The 20,652-nt window shown below is 50.6% G+C and overlaps 1 protein-coding gene across 4 annotated transcripts in view; it reads right to left on the bottom strand.

The window, feature by feature from the left end:
• Positions 1-20,652, bottom strand: part of AP2A2 (adaptor related protein complex 2 subunit alpha 2) — a 96,017-nt gene that overhangs the window by 12,007 nt on the left and 63,358 nt on the right. For 2 of the 4 annotated variants that reach the window (XM_025451909.3, XM_035701520.2), the window contains 10 exons: positions 17,590-17,719; positions 14,606-14,707; positions 10,609-10,717; positions 9,294-9,444; positions 7,545-7,713; positions 6,210-6,347; positions 3,523-3,705; positions 2,913-3,010; positions 2,259-2,490; positions 1,992-2,159 (listed from right to left, as the gene is read on the bottom strand). In XM_025451909.3, coding sequence (XP_025307694.1) covers positions 1,992-2,159; positions 2,259-2,490; positions 2,913-3,010; positions 3,523-3,705; positions 6,210-6,347; positions 7,545-7,713; positions 9,294-9,444; positions 10,609-10,717; positions 14,606-14,707; positions 17,590-17,719 — 1,480 coding nt within the window. The remainder of the gene's footprint in view (positions 1-1,991; positions 2,160-2,258; positions 2,491-2,912; positions 3,011-3,522; positions 3,706-6,209; positions 6,348-7,544; positions 7,714-9,293; positions 9,445-10,608; positions 10,718-14,605; positions 14,708-17,589; positions 17,720-20,652) is intronic. The other 2 variants (XM_025451911.3, XM_025451912.3) reach the window with 2 other exon arrangements.

Below are 20,652 nucleotides of genomic sequence, written 5' to 3'. Positions count from 1 at the left end.
ATTTCTCAGCTCAGAAGGGGCATCCCCTCAACAACCACAAACATCTACCCACCAGGCACCCCTAACAGTCAAGCAGAAAGCTCATAGCCTGAAGTTAAAACATTTGCCGAATTAACCTGCAAGAAAACCTCCCTCCTCCCCATTCCCGAGAATGTGCCTTATCAACAACTAGTTAAATCTTACACCTTCTCAAAGTGAGGCTCACATCCAGCATCAGTAAGGGGCCAATGGATTCCCAAGGGCCACAGCCTGGGTGCAGCTGGGCAAACCAGATGTGGCCCAAGGCCTAGTACGTGTACACCTCTCAGGAAAAATCAAGAACCAAATAAGGAGAAACCAGTGACAATTGTCAGAATTGACATTAAAGCCTATTTCCTGTGCTTACATATGTGTGCTCAGCTGGCAGCTGGAGCTGCTGGAAAGGAGGAGGGTGTGGGGCTGCCTCCCAAGGCAGACAGGCATCATAGTTTCTCCTGGACGACAGCCCCATCCTGCATTGTATGTGTCCGTCTTCAGATGACACCACTGGCAGTGGAGCCACTGCCCCCAGCACCGAGGGAAGAACCCACCCTGGTGTAGCACAAACACCAGCTCACACACAAGCCCACAGGTGCACTGCCTCCAGACATCAGGCCACTTCACAAATATAATCTATTGACAAAACCCTGGCACTCAGATGACCTTTGGGACCTCCTCACAAACAAGTGTCCATGTGCCCTGGGGCACCTAGAAGGAGGGAGAGGTCAGTCATTGCCTTCAAGGCTCAGGTCCACTCTGTGCCCAGGGGACAGGTGCAAAGGCATGGAGTTTAAAAAGCCAGCCCTGTACGTTACCCAGGGACAAAGGGATGATGACCACCTGGAGAAAAAGCATGTATTTATCATTCACCACAAAACCAATTTGTGAAATTCAACTGCCAGAAATCAGGGAGCAGGCATCACACAGAAATACACCAGAAGATCCAGACTAAAATCACTTCCAGAAAGAAGGCATCGGGGCTCCAGAGACTTCTGTCACCATGGGGACCCCAATTCCAGGGCCCAGTGAGGCCTGAACATAGGGTTCATGGCAGGCCCAGTGTCCTAAGCTCAAAGGCCAGACACATGGTCAATAGGGGCACACAAGCAGACCTGGGGACAGGCAAGGAGACCCCACCAAAGAGCACCAGGACTCAGACACAAGCACACGCTTGACAAGCAAACCTCCACAGCCCTGGTCTGTCCACATATGGACACACATCCCCCCTGACACCCCTCCTCATAATGGCCACCTGATAGCACTAAGAAGTACTGTTCACATCACTGGACCAAGATCCCAGAAAGGAAACAAAGCTCTCTAGAATTCCTTCTGCAACAGACAAGCAGAAAGCCCGTGGTTGTGGGGAGAAAGGCCCAGCACCCAGGTGGCGGCTGCATGGCGGGGCTGGTGTGCACGTTCTCACAAAGCTCCTGCTCCAATCAGGAAGAGTCAAGAAACAACTCTCAGAACTCCATCTCCCATCTGACAAACATCAAAGGACATGTTTTCATTTATATGTGAATATTTTCACCATGTCACACAGAAAAGAAAAACTGGTTCTAATCCAATTCACCACTGAAAACCTCAAAGAACAGGATGAGGTGGGTCAGTCTGCTCCAAATCAACAAGGAGTAATTGGACAGGTCTCCTACATGATGAGGCAGTCCTGCAAGAGCAGTGAGTGACTGCATCATCTGAATCAAAGTTAGGACAGAGAAGAGCTGGACCCTTGGCAGAGGTCTGAAGGATGGCCTGAAATTTGGAGCAGGCACCTGGGTAAGAAAAGCTTCTGGAGGTCATGGGGAAAGGAGAGGTGAAGACCTAGGCTCAGTCCCACCGCTATGTTCTCAGCACATACGGTCAGACTCAACACAGAATTCTCCCCACCAGGCAAACACTCTGCTGGCCCCGAATCTAGGAGAGCAGGCAACCCAGGAGCTCCAGCTGGGCACTGGCATCAGGAAGGGACCCACCGCGGCGCTGGCCGGGGCAGGCTCAGGGCCCCCATTGACATCTGCGCTCCTCTCCCGCTTAGCATCCTCCAGGTCTGTCACAGTGTTTGGGCCCTTCTTCTTCTTGAGCTTGGCCAGGATGGAAGACTCACGCTCTGGAAAAGGCGGCATCTCCTCCAGGACGGTTGCCTGGAGAAAGAAGCGCCAGGTGACCAGAGTTCAAGGCCCTGCAGCCTCCAGCCCCAAGACAAGTGACAACATAGCAGGGCGGGAGAGGCCAGAGCCTACCAGGATGTCGGTGCTGGCCACTGTGCTGAGCCTCAGATACTCCACGGCCCGCTGCTGCAGCTCTACATCCGCGTTCTTCAGCTGGCTGTCGCTGCGCAGCACATCCTGAATGGTGGTTTTCACCTCCGGAAAGAGGTTCACAAATTTGATGTAGGTAGACAAGAGCAGCGCCCTGGTGGGGACGCTGCACAGGTGGAACTTGGAGTGTAACAAGTTGAACTGGATCAGGGGGCTGCAGGGCAGAGACAGGTGGAGGCAGTCAGCCCTTGTCTCAGACACCCCGTGCATCTCACCAGCAGGTTAAGCGGGGAGCGGCTCTGGGAAATGGACCCACGTTCAGCCAGAGCCACTCCCATAAAAGAGAAGAATATGCCAGCAGGCACGCACCTCCAACTCTGGACTGAGTGCGAGCTTCCTCTCTAATAATGTCAGCCATATGACCACATGGCTGTCATCAACTAGAATCTCTGTTTTTATACAGCTTGAAGGAAAATAAAAGTATATGAATCCAGAGCTAAAGTGTTCTTGTTCTGGCTCTCCCAACAAGCAGGTAAGGACATCTGCCAGCCTTGACTCTGCCATCAGGTGAGGACCAGGAGGCAGAGAGCCAATATCACAACACAGTGCTCACCCGACTCCCACAGGCTCTCTCACCTGGATCTCGGGTCCCCAGCTATCAAGTTTCCAAACTCCCCCAGGATGTAGCCACCCACTTTGACCAGGTTCTCATGGCACGCCGGAGCCTGGAGAGCCTGTAAAACAGTGAGCACGATGAGCCCGAGGCACAGGAGCTCACAGCATAGGTGACAGAGCTAAGAGGCATCTGAGGTCAGAGTAGAGCCACTAAGTCATGACAATGCACCACAACTAAATAGAACTCGGGTCGGTTTCTGTATGTTAGTGCAAGCTTCCAGCAAAGCTTCCAGGAGACCCTCCTGGCTTTAGCACCCACCCCTTCCTTCTCTTCCCACCACTTCTATAGGTACATCAGAAGCAGCGGAGCCCCAGAAGCAGCGATGTGGCCAATCCCAGCCCTGGGACGAGAGCTGTGCTCTACTCAGGCCCCAGGTGGGGGCAGGTGCACATCAGCATCCTCCTGGGGGCACATGTCCCTCACCAATGGAGGCCCTGCTCGTACTGGAGACAAGGCTCAGGCAGAGGAGGTGTCCACAGCATGAGCTAGGACCTCTCAGAATAGCGGGTAGGAGACATGAGGGAAGCCAGAACCCCACACTTTATCCAGAGAGGGGCATCCGGACCATACCTCGAACACCGTCTTGGCAGCATAGCCCTGCACATCGTCCCGGTTGATGACAATCTGAATGACACGGTACCACACCTCTTCACTCACATAGTCACCAGCAATCCGGATCAGGTTGAGGATGGTGTCCACGTACCACGTGTAGTCCACAGCATACTTCTCCGCCAAGATGGCAACCTTCAGCACCTGCAGAGGGTAGAGTCTCAGGGCAGGTGTTCCAGGCCCCACAGCAGCAGCAGCAACAGTAGTGGTAGCCATGGCGGCAGCAGGAGCAGCACCGGGTGCTTCCCTACGTCAACTCCAAGGGTTCAGAAGGACCGACGCATGTGCCAAAGCTTGCATGTGCAAAAAGCTTCCCATCCAATTCTCAATAGAGCCCAGAAAGTTTAAGACTTGCAGATTTAACTGGGGAAAACCAAACTACCCTCCAGAAATAAACTCAGAGAGACACAGTCTAGGAAAACACACAGGAGGGCTGGATCATTGCTACAGGAGGACACAAAAGCCTCACCCTGCATTGCCACCCGACTACAGCCTTGGCATGGGTCCCCCTGGGTCTCCTCCTGCTCTGGCCAGGTTTTCTCAACACTCTCCCGTCTACTCTTTGTGGGAGACCCCACACACTCGTTTCCCCCTACACACTGCAGAACACTCTAAGGGTCACATGCACTGCCCAGGGGCAATGGCACTGGGCTCTCCAAGAGCAGACCCTGGCTTCCTCACCCAGTCACCTTCTTGGGGGCACTAAGCCCTCTGAACAGCATCCGCTGTGAACACTAGACCCTGTCCTTCACACAGCTGCCCATGCTCACACCCCACCTTTCCACGCCTTCACCTTCCTAGAGCCTAGACCACCATCCAACTGCTTGGCCCGCCCTCTGGCGTCCACACCGACTCTCCATAGTGACGCCAGAGCAGCATTCCAAAACTCACTCTGCATCACTGCCCTCAGCTTAAAATCCTTTGATCCTAGAGCTTGCCCCAAAGCTGATCACACAGGGTTCCCCCGCCAGCATCTTCACTGCCTCTACCACACATGCCTCCTTGCCTCCCAGTGGCCCACCCCCCTGCACCTTCACCCTCTCCTGACAAGCTCACTGACACCTCCTGCAGAAGTCCCCCAACCCTTCACGACAATGCCTCCCAAGGCCCCCCACCCGAGGTCCAGAGCCCTGCCCCTGCCAATCCTTAGCCACTTTACAAGCAGGTCTGCCATCCTGCCTATGAGCTGCCTTCCCCATGGACAGAAAGGACCCTTGTGAGCAGGGCAGCACACAGAACATCAGGTGTGGCTGCCCAACAGCTAGTGTGACCCCAGGGCACATCCTCATACAGACCAGGCTGCACAGATGGGCAGACAGACCATTGACCTGGAAACAGAATGTTGGTCTTACTCCTCATATGACAAAAGCTGACTGAGGAACATCACTCATCATTTTAAAGGAAAAGCAGGAGCCAACACAGAGCTGGCTAACGTTCAAGACCTTAAAAACCTACCCAAATACACAGTCCATCTCTGCTCAGAACACACCAGCAGGGATAATGACTGTGCCCCAGTGACGACCGTGTCCCAGTGACTACCGTCCCCAGAGGCAGCTCCGCCCACACAGGCGTTAAGCCCAGGACCCGCTCCAAACACCTCCAAACATGACCCCCACCACCCAACACTCCCTGCATGTCTATTCCTGGAGCTTCCTCCTCACTTTACTGGTTGGGCATCAGTGCAGCTCCAGGGTTGCTTCCTCTGAGAAGCCTTCCTTGACCTTCTTCTCCAGGGCTGCACTGCTCCTCAGTGAAGCATGGCCATGTAGTAATTAAGCACGCCACTTAGCATTGAAGAGCTAGCAGCTGGCACAGCCTGGCCAGGGAGCCACAGCCATTCAATAAATGATCCCCTATAAACCTGAGTGTCTGATTGTAAGCGGAGTCACATATACCCAGAAGCTCTGAGCCTTTCATTTCCAAACCAAACACCAGCCTAGGAGCAATCCTGAGAGATACTTGTGGTGAGCTCTCATACTGGACACCTGCTCCCCAGGGCTCCCCACGAGGCCTCAGCTGCACCTTGCTACCCAGAACAACAAACAAGAAACACTTTTCATAGGAGACAGAGGCTGCAGGGTTGCTGACTTTGGCAAATGACCTCTCCACAAAGATTCACACTGAGCCCTCTGTGAATCACACACACTCAGGGCCCCCGTGTGCTGGCCACAGGATACCAGGAACCTGGTGTGCCCCAATTCTGCATCACCACAGCCTTCCCCACAGTCACCACGTGTGTGACTCTGACAAGGTGTTTGGTATATGCACCCACTTTGCTGATGATCTAATGCTGGAAATATCTACCAGGTAGGAAATGGTGGCTGTACTCAACATATCAGAGAGGAAGGAGTGTGTGCCCAGCACGTAAGCTATAATTCCAAGGTTCAATCTTGTAGACTTTTGCCCACAGGAATCTGAACTCGTGCTCACCTGAGTTGCAAAAGTATCTCACTGTGAGGGTCCCTGCTCACACAGGCTGTTCAAAGTCATTTCCGAAAGACTGAAAGGCTCCACTGAGAATGCTGATAGGAAGCTAAGGCAAAGGAATCTCTCACCCAGAACCAAGCAGATCCCCAGAAAAGTGCCAGAAAAGAATCACACACTAAGAAAAGGAAGACTGTTGGCGGCATAATGGCCATCGGACTCACGATCTCCTCCCGGATAGAGTAGTCAGCCGTCTCCAGGTAGCTCAGCATCTCGGCCACAATCTGCTGAGCATTGCTGCGGTCACACATGGCGTAGAGGAGGTCCACAGCCCGCTGCCGGACGCTCACGTCCCGCTCCGTCTGGGGGTGAGGCACAGGGTGAAAAGCTACTCAAGCGGACTGTGGGCAGAGTGGCCAGACCCCAGTGGCTCAGGCACCCTTCTCCACCCAAAGCTCACTGTGAGCTCTTCCCAGTGAGCTCTAGACGCAGGGAGCACCGGATACATACTGCTCATGCAGAGCCCTTCACTACTGCACTTGGGCCTAGCAGCTGTGGCCCCCCAAAAGCAAGGTGCATCCCTAGGGGTAGGTCAGAGGCCTCTCTACTGTATGGTCACATTCTGGCACCTTCCATATCACCTGGGAGCTCATCACAGTGCCACTCTCAGGTCCCACCCTAGACTGCTTCTGCAATGGAACAATGCTCAGCATAGGACAGCCTGGGAAGCATGGCTGAAGGACAGAGGAACAGGCAAAGGCAAGGGCAAATCTTAGGACTTCTGGCAATAACTGATAACTAACACCAAAACCAGGGCCAGAGAATACAGAACACCACAAAGCTAACTGCCAGCCCCTGTGTGGCATCTTATTCAAAACACACACCAAAAATGCTAAAACACAAAGGGATAGAGTCAGACCTGTTCTTAACCATAAGCCTGGGACAGAACAAGGGGCTCCGTGGCATCCCTGCCTGACTTCTGTTCCCCAGTGCCCTTAGTCTAGCAATCTCTAACACTAGGAGTACCCTCATGTCCCACCATGGGCGGTGAGCCCACACAGCCTGTTTTAGAGACCCATAAAGACAGGTAACAGCGGAAAAAAAAAATAAAAAGGTAACAGGAGCAGGTCATCTCAACTTAGCTCTTCCAGCTCTAGAACTTAAATTCCTTGAGAAAAGTGAGTTTACTCAGAGACAAGGACAAAATATTTTTTCTATGAAAAAGAAGTGTTTGCAATGATTCATACATCTACCGTGACTAGGTTACATGCAAAACATGGTGTTCCAGGGACGCCTGGGTGGCTCAGCAGTTGGGCACCTGCCTTCGGCTCAGGATGTGACCCTGGAGTCCCAGGATCGAGTCCCACATCAGGCTCCCTGCATGGAGCCTGCTTCTCCCTCTGCCTGTCTCTGCTTCTCTCTCTCTCTCTGTGTCTCTCATGAATAAATAATAAAATCTTTTTTAAAAATGGTATTTCATACTGCGTGCTATAAGCTGACCTCATAAGCAGAGAAAGAATCATCCAGACAGTGAAAGCCCCAGAGGACAGACCACTTGCCTTCAGAGCATTGATGACTGTCTCGATGTGTGTCTTGACTGCCTCGTGGGAGAACTCGGAGCTGGCTAGCGTGCACATGCTCTCCAGGGCCAGGTAGCGCAGGTTGGTCTCCCGATGCTGCAGGAACTGGCCAAGCTGGTTACAGGCGCGGACGAGCAGGTTTGGCTCACTGCACAGAAAGGAGAAAGGGAGTGGGTGGGGGTTCCTCAGCACGCACCTCACAGACAGGACCACTCACAGGTCAGCATGGCAGGTGGCATTAGAAGCCAGCACGCTGCTGAGGGAGACCTTGGGGCCTCCTACAATGAAGGCTAGTTTTACATTTGCTCTGTTCACTGCCACCTCATCTGCAGAATTCCACCAGCTCCAAAGAGCTAGTGACACAGAGGGACTATCCCAAACCGAGAGCTTCCTGAGCCTCTGTGCCAAGCTCACAGAGGGAACACTTAGGGTTCTCGCCAAGGGGCCAGAGAGGCACCTTGGCCAGAGGCAGCAAGCCTTGGTGAATGGCTGAACAAAGGCCTTGCACATGAGAAGACTCCTGAGAGCCACATGCACAGACACAGAGGCACGAGATCAGCGAACAGAGGCATGAGATCAGCGAGTCCTGAAGGACCCCTCCTCAAGGAGTTCTGGTTGCACTGCTGTTTACTCTTGACTTTGTCCTCATGATGTCATTGCTCTTTAAATATCTTCAATAGGGCAGCCCGGGTGGCTCAGCGGTTTAGCACTGCGTTTGGCCCAGGGCATGATCCTAGAGACCCAGGATCGAGTCCCATGTCAGGCTCCCTGCATGAAGCCTGCTTCTCCCTCTGCCTGTGTCTCTGCCTCTCTCTCTCTCTCTCTTTATCTCTCATGAATAAATAAAATCTTTAAAAAATAAATAAATAAGTAAATAAATAAATTATATACACACACATATATAACTTCAATAAAGACCAAAGGGCTTCCTCTAAAATCAGAACTTTTAACAGTTCCCAACCCTGCTGACCAAGGACTCTCCATAGGATATTCTCTCACAAGAAACTACATCTGCCCAGAAACACTGAGGTGGAAGGCAGCTAGGAGAGGGCCTGCCAGGCCACCTGTGCCCCACACCACCTTGGGGGTGTGCAGCAGTCTGCAGTCACGGGACCCTAGGGGCATCTCCCCACAGTCCTACCTAGGAGCCATACTGCCATGCTAACGGGAAGTCTAAAATAAGGCATCATTCACAAGGTCACAGGCAGGAAGGCCACAGGCAGGAAGGACCACCAGAGCTGAGGAAGACAGGCAAGGAAGCAAACCATTCTACATCTACCATCGCCCCGTGCTGTACTGACACACATGACTGTTCTACCCCCTCCCCATAAAGGCCTCAGACCAACGCTGAGCGCAGCTTTGTGCTGCAGGATAGTTAACAGGCACACACCCCCATCCCTCCTGTAAGGTTATGGGAGAAGCCAAGCAGGATCGGGGTGCCCAAGGGGAGCAGGAGAGGCCCTCAGGAAAATGGTGCAGAAGTCTGAGGCCAGAGAGATCAGGGAGTGCTGGAGGAGCACGAAGAAAAGGGACTGCACAGGGGCCTAGGCCCGTCTGAGGAGTGCAGAGACACCGTGTCAGTGTCGGGAAAGGATAAGCACCCTATGTCATCCAACAGGCCTCCTGTCAACAAGAAAGGGCACACATACGTGTTTACGAGGGGTGTATCGTCAAGCCCACTTACGGGAAAGGTCAAGGGAAGGAGAGCACCATCCACTGCTGACCCACCTATCGTGGTGAATGATCAGGCTGATCGCCTCAAAGAGCACGGCGTTCTTAGCGTTGGAATGCTGCACTTTTTTTGACTTTGGTGGTTCCTGGGCTTTGTTCAGAATCGTCTCCAGGCACTCGGTCAGGCGGCCTCGCACTGCGGGGTCTTCTGGGCAACACAGAGCACTGTGAGGCAGGGTTCCCCACACCCACCAGCCCCTCCCAGCCGCACCACCTCACAACCCAGGGGGAAATGGCTGGTGCACATTCCTGGTCCAACTGCAGAGCTACTGAAAATGAGAGGATTTAATAGCCAGGGTACCTACACATACATTTTAAAGCAAATATGATACACAACACCTTCGCTGCGTTACAGATTACACAAATCAAGAGAAAATAAAATCTCACAGTTTGAAAGACAGGAGGCAAAAGATCTTTTGCTCCACCTTCATTCTCAATAGATAGAGAGAAAATGTTACTAAAGCCAATAAAAAGAGAAAGAAATGTTTAAAGTTCTAACTAAACCAGAGAAAAAAAATAATAGACAAAAAAAAAGAATAAGAAAGCAGTAAAAATGTCAGAGGATCAGAAACAATCTGTCCACCAAAACCCCCAGCACCTCTGGGGTGTCGCAAATCCAGCCACTGGAGAGAGAAGCAGAACTCTGAGGACGATCACAGGAGGGGTACCACCAGGACCCAGCCACCTAGAAGCCCAAAGTTTAGGGGCCAGCCATGAGAAAACTGAAGTTCACGGTCTAAAAGGAGGGTCAGATGAGGAAACTCACACCCACAGGCAGGTGGAGATGCCCCAGATCTCAGAATGAAGCAGCAGGATGGCCGCTAGGCAGGCCGAGCAGGCAACCAGGGGCAGCAGGGGGATGCAGTAAGGAGCAGGGCCATTGGAAGCATCTATAAAAATTTTCATCTACATTCTTCAGCCAAGAAATTCTATTTCTAGAACTAGTTAAATGTAACATTGTCGCCATAAAATATGAACAGAAAAATATCCCCAATGCATACATTAAAGTTATACAGATTATTAAAAATTTACATAAAGTTTGTAGGCCTTTCAAGTTTTACTGAAAAAGTGTGTTTCAAACCCTGCACAGATCTGATACTATATAAAAAGCAGAAATAATCCCAAATTGTAACAAAATTTTGAGTCCTCTACCCACTGCTCTAGGAAAGCCAAAATGTGTGGCAGCATCACAAGGATCCACAGAACAAGAATCAGTGCTGGGAAAGGACTAATAAAAATAATAAACAAAAGACATAACCCTAAGATACTGAAGTAAATCCCACTCGAGAGGTCTTTGCTGCATAGCTGTTACCTGGGGGTGGATAGCACTGTAGCAACCTCAGAAGTTTTACGGACAGCCAGGGAGCCGGGACAAAATAGTAGGTATAATCCTGAAGGTCTGTGGATGCAGATGTCACAATCTGTAAGACAATACAGGGTGCGGGCAGATGTCACTAAGACAGGCCCTCAGTGTGGTCCTCAGATCACACACTGAGAAATGGTTCTGTTCAATGAGCTAAGAATATTAATACACTTCTCTCACTTTAGAAGTAAAGGAGCATAACGATGCCAGGCTCTCAGGGAGAGCGTCCCACCCACTGTCACTTTCAGGAGTGGTACCACATGCTCTTACTGTGTAACAGCTACCCCACTCTGCAAGCACAAACCAGCTGATACCACTGACCTGAAAATGCTACAGAATTCAAATGGTCCTAGACTGGGAACCCAATCTTTCCTTTGTGGACCAAGAAGTGAGTAAAATACAAAAGGGAGAACTTTGGTCCCCTCAGAAGGGAGAAGTTGGTGTTCTGAACCCAGCCCCGTACCTCCACAGGCCTCCAGTGCCAACCCCTGCCATGAGCTCACCAAGGCCAAAGAGCAAGTTTCCTTCATTCATGGTTCCATCTCCTTGGCCGTGGAGGTCCTTGGCAGGGCAGACATTCCCTCCACCTTCTGAATATATGACTGCCCTAAGACATTTCATTTGCACTAACATACAGCCCAGTGCCTTCCCTACCCCCATGCGTCAGGGAGGTCAGAGGAGTGCCATCCTACAAAGTTCACAGGTGTGACACTTTAGGTCATATGTAAGCACATTCAGGAAGGTTTCACCCTGACCCCTGCCCTCAACTCCAAGACAGCAGCCCAGACCCAGGACATGGCCCCTCCTGCAGGAAGGCGAGCTCCACACTGTAAGGCATGGACAGGACAAGTAAAGCAATCAGAGGGCCTGAATGACATGGAGCAGAAGACAGGGAGCACTCTGCTCCTCAAGACACAAGGAGCCAATGCAGGCTGTCTCCCACAACTAAAGCCACACTCAGAAACTTAACTTATAAATCCACACATTTGAAACAAATACAAAAATAAAAGCAATGAAGAATTCACCTCAAAGATTTACAAAGGGACTAGCAAATTAACCCAAGAAAGTAAAGGAAATGAAACAAAGATAGCAACAGGGGCACCTGAGTGGCTCAGTGGTTGAGGTCTGCCTTTGGCTCAGGGCATGATTCTGGGGTCCTGGGATCCAGTCCCACATCGGGCTCCCCACAGGCAGCCTGCATCTTCCTCTGCCTATGTCTTTGCCTCTCTCTCTCTCTCTCTCTCTCTGTGTGTGTTTCTCATGAATAAATAAATAAAATCTTTAAAACAAAGATAGGAAGAGAAAGCAGCCAGGGAAGAAAACCACAACAGAGACAGCAACAAGTCAGAAGCCATTACACTCAATGGGCTTATCAGGGATGTGAAAAGGCACAAGCAGCCCATGGGAAAGAAAAGGGGGCAAGAGTACGGCCCACACCCCCTTGACCCCACAATGTACAGAGACTTTCTATCCATACATTTGAATGTTCAAATTAGCAAATTCCATGAAAATAAAATTTAAAATCCAACCAAAACTGATGAAAGGACAGAAAATGTAAAGACCCGTACCTCATTAAATAAGCTGAATCCAAAAGAAGAAACTCTCACACAAAGAAACTCTAACTTCATATGGCTTCACCAGTTAATTCATGATAAAAGTATTAGCAAAGTTATAGAAAGGAATTTCCTTAGTGTGACAGAGAACCAACAACCACAAAGCCAGGAAAACGGCCCATCATGTGAAACACTGAAGACTCCCCCTCGAGGCAAGGAAGAACATCCTCTCATAGCCACACCGAGTGCAGGTCTGTGTGGGAGTGGGAAACACATACGAATACAGGCTGGGAAAGAAAACTCATCATCCACAGACATGATGGAGTACAAAGGAGATCTAATGCAACCTACACAGAAATTACTAAAATTAGTGAGCTTGGCAGAGTTGCCAACCCCAAGATCAATGTACAAATATCACTTGCACAAACCAACACATGGTGGTTATAAAACACACTTAAGACATCGTTGGGGGACACGTGGGCAGCTTAGTCAGTGAAACATCTGACTTCGGCTCAAGTCATAATCTCTGCGCTCAGTGGGGAGCCTGCTTCTCCCTCTGTCCCTTCCCTCCCACTCATGCTCTAGGTCTCAAATAAATAAATAAAATCTTAAAAAAAAGATATTGTTATGAATAGCATTTTAAAAATAAGCTGTATAAAGATGAATCTAACAAAAGATAAAGTAATCTCTACTCAAGAAGTTCTAAAACATTACTAAGAAAAATTAAGGACTCTCCAAATAAATGGAGAGGGACACTATGGTCATGGATTTAAAGACTCAATATTGTAAAGATTTTAATTCTTTCAAAACTGATCTACAGATTACAGTCCCAACAGGATTTTGGGGGTGGGGGAACAAGATATGAGGGCGTGCTCCACTGGACATCCAGTTCCAGTAACTAGACAGCACGCCTCTGTGCAAACTGAACAGACAGCAGCAGGGTGTGCAGACCTAGCTCACTGGTTTCTGGCCAAGGTGGCGCCCAGCGGGATGGTGTCAGGGAGGCACTAGGACAACTGGAGAGACACAGAAGCCAGTCCCAAGGTAGCTGTCAACCTAAATGTGAAACTGCAGAACAGGGGCAGACTTCCTAGACAGGGAACAAAAGGCACTAACCAGGAAGGAAAGGGTTCGGGCACTAGAACTGAGAGTCTGTGATCACAGAAGGCTTCACCAAGGCAGCGAAACGGCAAGTTACAGAGCAGGCTGAAGCATACAAAGATGCCATTTTTGAACACCAATCATGGTTAAATGTGGGCAGTTTTGTTTGGTTCAATCTAACATAACAAAGTGCTCATATTTAAATATAAAGAATTTCTTCTACAAGCCAACAAAAAGGAAACTATTTAACGAGAGGGATGCCTGGGTGGCTCAGTGGTTGAGCGTCTGCCTTCAGCCCAGGGCATGATGTGATCCCACAGCCCCAGGATCGAGTCCCTCATCGGGCTCTCTGCATGGAGCCTGCTTCTCCCTCTGCCTATGTCTCTGCCTCTCTCTCTCTCTCTGTGTCTCTCATGAAAAAATAAATCTTTAAAAAAAAAAAGACATTCAAAAAAAGCAACAAACATGCAAAGCCACTCAACCTTGAGGATAATCAAAAAAATGTAGATTTAAATTACAATGAGACACCACCATGCCCCCAGGATGGTTAAAATCTAAAAAGCCAAGATGCAAGGCACTGGGAACCGCACACTGCTGGCAGGAAGGCCAGCTGGTACAGCTGCCTGCTCACCCTTCAAGGTGACCCAGCTACGCCACCTCTAGGGACACACCCACCAGCAATTCACTCACATGAACCAACCAAGAGATAGCCAAGCTGGGTCACTCCTAATCACCTCAGCGTTGGGGTACATTGTGGTGTATTCATACAAATTCCACACAGCATCAAAAATGAAGGAATGGCACACAAAACAATTATGACAACTCCACAACACTGAGCACTTTGAGTCAAACACAAAAGAATAGATGACACGTAGGGTCCCTATGGACAACAATTCAAGATGCCCGATTTAAAGAACATGTGCTCAGGCAGCAGAGCAAATGAGAGCAAGCAGTGAGGCTATCCAAGTGAGGACAGGGCTCCCTGTGGTGGGGAGCACCCGCCAGTATCCCCGTTCCCCACCCTGCGCGGTGGCCGAGCAGCTCTCAGGAAACACAACCGTGAGCTGGGCTGCCTTATTCTGGGCACTTTCCCATATGGACAGGACATTTCTCAACTGACAAAAAGGTTGAAAGAAAACCCAACAACATCCTAACCAAGGCAAGTTCTCACTCCTCAATTTACAAACTGAGCCAAAGACCTTGTGTTCTAAATAGTAAGCTAATATCTTAGTTAAATAAAATAACTAGGACCAAAACACACTCTGATACCCATTCCCCATCAATAAACTTACCCTGCTTAATCTGGAGACGGCCAGAGAGACAGAGGTCTTGAACTCCTCAGGATTCTTCTGTGCCAAGGTGGTGATGAGACTAGTGGCAGCAGTCACCACGCCCTGGAACAAACACACAGCAGATGCATACTATGAGTACATCCAACATGCCTGAAGCTGTCTTCTCATTGTAAACTCATTTTCCAAATAAAATTTTAAAACTGAGAGCAACAACCTAGAGCCCCTGGGCCAAATTCAAAACTACTTTGCCCCACCATGTCTTTAAAAACTGAGATAGCACACAGGCATTGTTTTCATCTTGGAGCTTCTGAGAACCTGGGCATTCGGCAATTCAAGGGCCCAGACCCCTGCCACAGTGGAGGCTGTTGGAGGGTGGCAGCAGCCCCAGGCAAATCTCCACCTGCCCCTCTACCCGACTGCCTTATTCTGGATCTGGTTCCCTGTCTGGCCCTGTAGTCAGCTGCACTCACTGCTGCCCCTAATGTAAATCACTCTGTGTAGGGGCACCCAGCTGGCCTCAGTCAGTAGAGCACCCAACTCTTGATCTCAGAGTTGAGTTTGAGCTCCATGTTAGTTGTAGAGATTATGTAAAAATAAAATCTTAAAAACAAAAGGAAAAAACCACACTCTGAATGGACCGGGGAAGGCAATGTTACCTTTAGACTCATTTGAATCTTCACAACCCAAAAGTAAGACTGTGGAAAACAGCAGCTGAAAGAGCCCATTCTTCCCCCTCTTGAAAAGTAGTCTGGGTTACACATCTCTGCATGCTGGTCCCCAAAGCATCCCTGGCCCCACAGAGCCCACCCCACACAGCATCCTCTCTCAGTGCACAGGATCTCCCACGCAGCACAGGGACATCTCTGCTCCTGGCCCAGGACAACTAGGAGCTGCTCCCACCAACTCTTGTCTCTTGAAGGGAAATACTGGTTAAGTAAGTTAGTTCTCTCATAAATATAAAATAGTAAAACAAAAGAATGATACTTATTGACAATGAAGATGCAAACAAAGCTCAGGAAGCCACCCGGATCATCATTTAACCCCTCTGGTCTTCCTCCACCTCACCCCTGAGCAGGTGGGGGAAGGGCAGCATTTTCTGCAGCTACAAAGGCACAAGGACAGTGAGCCCCGGCCCCAGCGATGCACCTCCTTCAGCTTTCTACTGACAACCTGAAAGCTATCCTAAAGAAACAGATCCAACCGGCCTCCTGGACTCTCCTGACCTCGAGACCAAAGATAGCCACATCTCAGGCCACCTTTAATGACAAAGCCAAGAGGTGCATGACACAGCAACCACAGCCATATAAAGGACAGCCGCCACTAAGAGAACAGAGAACACACGCAAAGAGCAGAGATGAAAAAAGACAGTGATGGGCTTGGCCCTCCTGTGGTTGAGGTGGGTTGTAGCGGCCCATGGCCAGGCACATACCAGGCAATACAGCTGGTGAGCCAGTCATGGGCATCAAAACACTGGGGCTGTGGAATCATATAGTGTCAAAAGAGATGAACTCCCACAGCCACCACTCTGGAAAACTGCTGAGTGTGAACACCTGTTGGGCATGTGGTTCGGGCCTCCTGAGCTGCCCCAGCTCTGAACCTTCATCACCTCCTGGCTCAAGTCTAGATCTTCTCGAAGACACTAAATCCCTCTAAGCCTCAGTTTCCATATGTGCAAAACTGGAAAAAGCCCCCCTGCTTCCCAGGGTCTGCCTGGAAGGCGACTTGTAGCCTCGAGCCTCACAGCCTCCAGCATGACTTCCCGACTCTACGAGTGGAGTCTGAACTTGAAAAGACTGAGCAGGACCCATGTGACCCAGCATGCAGTCCCAAACCCTACCCCCCCCAAGTCCCTTCCCTCTCCCTACAACATGGCTGCACAGACCTAGCTCCACTCTGAAGAAGAGCTGCCCTGCTTGGACACAAATATCCCAGGAAGTATGGGCAATGACAATGTGGGAACAGCCACAGCAGAAGCAAGCATGCCAATGACACATCCACCAGCTCTCTCCTCTAATCTGCGTGCAATGATCTTTTTCTTTTTTCTTTTTTCTTTTTTTTTTTTTTTTGAGGAGGAGAAGGAGTGAGGGGCATAGAGAGAGTGAGAGAATCTCAAGCAGGCTCCCAACTGAGTGCAGAGCCCACTGCAGGGCTTGACCCCACAACCCTGAGATCATGACTTGAGCCAAAATCAAGAGTCATATGCTCAACTGACTGAGCCAGCCAGGCTCCCCTATTTTTAATTTAATTTTTAAAGTAGATTTCTTTCTGGGAAAAAAATGTAGTAACCAGTTAACATACTCATACCTATCCACTGAGCAGGAAAAATCTGTGTTGAATTTCAATCCTCTCATTTATACAACAAAATGCATGTAGCACAAAGCCACTGAACCCAACATCAGCTCCTATTTAAACCTGACTGCTGGTGTCACGTCTTTGTGTGCCCCTTCCAGTGTAACCCATGTCACATCACAACCACAAAGTCCCCCCTACACCTCTCTGTCCTTATCTACAACACAGGGAGGACAGTCAGGCCGGGCCTGTGCAGTGACCATGTAGATTAGTAAGACTGCATGCCAGAGCTTAGGTTGGGGTCACTGACACCCTCCTCATTACTCCAGATAGGCACACCATACAGAATGCCCTCCCAAAACAGGGTACTTCCAGGAGACACTGATCTCTCTCTTATTCATCTGCACAACCCCAGCACACAGGAGGCCCTCTGATGACCAGTTATGTGGTGGGCCAGAGGCCATGTCTGTGTTGTCCAATCCCAGGGAAGGGGGAGCTCCTCCCCTAGCCACACGGCCCCACAAGTGCTCACACACTCAGTGGACTGAGCTGTGGAAGTCTGCCCCCAGCATCATAAGAAACTACACTAAAAAAAAAAAAAAAGAAAGAAACTACACTTAGCTGCTTTCATAGTGGCTATTCCAGAAACAGTTACTCAGTGAGGTGAGAGAGGCCACGACTCCACAAGTATTTACCAAATGCTGGTCGTTGAGAAGGTGCACAACTCGGGATGTCCAGTCACCCATGGGGACGAGATCAGGAGATGTTCTATACAAACGCAGCAAACAAAGGGCGGCACTCTGCTTCACGCTGTCCATGGTGTCTCTGAAAGACAGACACCGGTGGTCACTCAAGAATACACTCAGCACCCCATGTGGCCCCACCAAGCTGAGCAAGGCCCCAAGCCTCACAGAGAAGACCCACGGTAACCTGGAGACCAGGTTGCTTCCACCTCTGAGTGTGATCAAGCTCATGCCCACCTCCTCTAAGAGGTCATGTGTGGGCTGTGTCCAGACAGTGGCAGAAGGCTGTCTGCTCGAATGACTTTGCCTCTGACTTCACCTCAAAGAAAATCAACAGCAGAGAGTCCTGCCAAGAAGTCTTTCATCTCCAAAAGTGTCCATTCTGGTGTTTTTCCCAAATGCTGAAGAGGACCTTGGCTATGCAAGATGGAGCATATTCAACTAATGTTCCTCTGGATCGCGATTTTCGTTTAACAATTCACTTAATAACACACAATCAAAACAGTGTTAGAGAGCCTTGCACTCCCACCAAACTCCCCTGGTGACTCTCTCCTGCCCCCTGCCTTCACTCTGTGCCCTCCTGCCCCTTCAGCACAGTTGATTGTGAAGAGCCAGGCTCCTGCACTATGGAGCCCAGCATCCCAAGAACAAGCCCAGCGTCTCAGGGACACAGCGAACACTGAGAAGCTATAGGTCAGAACAATTGTAGATGCCCCAGGAGAGGGGCTTTGGAGGGTTTCTGGTTCAGGTTTTAATGCTGCCTAAGGGCAGACAATGTTCCCAACACTCTGTCTACCCCTCAGCCTCCCTAGTCCCAGCCAAACTCTGCTGGGCCACCAGGGAAGCTACAGGCCCACTAAGGAATAACCCAGGGCAGGCTCTGTGGAGAAGAACAAGTCAGCATTCTCAAAGCACTGGTCCACATGGTGGGGGCTCTCGGTCCACATGGAGGGAAGAGAAGGGTTTGCACTGTCTTTACCATTCACCTCCCTGGTACACTTCTGGTTCCTAAATGAATCCAACCCGAGAAACCTCCAAACTGCTACCCATTCTACTCCAAACGGAAATTACCTTAGTAAAAAGTTCTGTCAGATGCTATACTACCTGGGAAGCAGGAGCTACCTGCCCCTCTCTCTGGTCCCACAACTTCCTCACAAGGAGCAGCAAGGAACAAGGCAGTGCGCCCTGCAGGCCTCGTGGCAGAACTGCACTAGTACCAAGGAGCCAGTGTGTCTCTATGCTTGCAACAGTGCATCCCAACTAGCACAGGAGGGCCTTCCCATCCTGCCCTTCCCACGCAGCTCCGACGCCCACCCTAGAAGAACACTCCAGAGGAGGGAAGTACAACATCCAGCATCCCCGGGAGGCCAGGGAGAATGCTGCCACCTTGTTTCCATTCTGTCTCAGGCCCAGGGCTCAATACCTGCACAGCTTCTCTTTCTGAGTGCAGAATGAACCTCAGCATAACAGACACCCTACTGAGACGCCTGGGTGGCTCAGCGGCTGGGCAGCTGCCTTCGGCTCAGGTCATGATCTCAGGATCCAGGATGGAGTCTTGCATCAGGCTCCTGTGAAGAGCCTGCTTCTCCCTCTGCCTGTGTCTCTGCCTCTCTCTCTCTCTCTCTCTCTCTGTCTCTCATGAATAAATAAATCATTAAAAATAATAATAATAACTGAGGAGCCAATTCTGGTGCAGGGATTTGACTTTGTTGAAACCAAGTCACTACACACTCTCCCTTGCAGCTCCTCAGTCTATCTCTGGCCATCTCCGTGAGCTGTCAATGGCTTAACTGCATTTTCAAGTGCTGAAAATGGTTTTCAAGTATGGCTTGTGGGTAGCCCGGACCTGGTATCTGTGACCTTGATTCTGACAGACACTTAGCTGGGCAAGGCCTCCCCCACTGTTGGCGCCCCAGGCCTTGTAACTCGCAGACATGGCTCAGTTGTCCTCCTGCAGCAGGGCTCTCTCCCCGCCCATCCACTCTGATGTTCATCCAGGCTGGGCTTCGTTATGCACCCTCTGTGTCCTTTTAATCTGCAAACGCAGTGCAGCCTTTATTCTAGGAAAATGTTCTCGAATTATCATCTGAATACTTGCCAGAGATTACCTCTGTCTTACATTTAATTTTCCAATAATATTTACCAAGCATGTGCTGTATACCAGGTATTGTTCAAAATGCAGGAAATAAAGCAACAGCCATAGCAGACAAAAACCTCAGCCCCCAGGGAGCTTGCCTTCTGAGGGTGGAGGCAGGCAGTACACAGATGTGTTCACTGGCATGTGCCAGAACAAAAAAGATGCCAGACAGAGGCCAGAGGGAGCAAAGAGGACCAAGGAAGGCCTTGCCAGGCCTGGAGCAGCCCTAACGGGTAAGGAAGAAAAAACGTGAAGCCCTAAGTCCACACCGTCCCCAGCTCTTTCAGATGGACCCAAGGCCTCTTCTGTCTTGGTACCTCTGCTCTCAGGGTGTCCATCATGCCCTGCAGCCCTCCGCGGCAGACACGGAATGGTGTCATCTCAGCCCCCCAACTTGGTTCCTCGGCTCTGCAGCCCCTTCTAGGGTGTGACTGACTGCTGGCACATCCTCTGTGAGCCTTCCCCACTCACAGTCCTCTGGGGCCTCGTCTCCAGCCTGGTCTCTCTGTCCACCTCTGGTGCCACACACTTTGGACACTCCTCCAGGGCTTGTGTGGCCACAGCCCTTCTCGTCACTCCTCTAGCCCAGGGCTCACCCCCAGGGCACAGCAGGAGCCAGGCGTGCAGGATGTGGAGTAGCATTCCCAGGGTCCTCGCCCAGAGCGCTGTGGCCTCAGTATGCTCACTGCCAGTCATCCTGGAGGAGGTGGTCCCCCAAGTCCTGATGAAGTGCCCAGGACTGGGGCACTTGTTGGGCCAGACATGTCACCAGGGTGTGAGCCCTCAGTTAGTTTCCCAACTCAGCAGAGACCTGGAATATGAAGCAGGGCCCTGCCTCTGCCATGACCCATGGCACTGGACAGCCCAGCACGGTTTCA

Source organism: Canis lupus, chromosome 18 (assembly GCF_003254725.2).
Source record: "Canis lupus dingo isolate Sandy chromosome 18, ASM325472v2, whole genome shotgun sequence".
NCBI lineage: Eukaryota > Metazoa > Chordata > Mammalia > Carnivora > Canidae > Canis > Canis lupus.
This window is presented reverse-complemented; position numbering and strand designations above follow the sequence as displayed.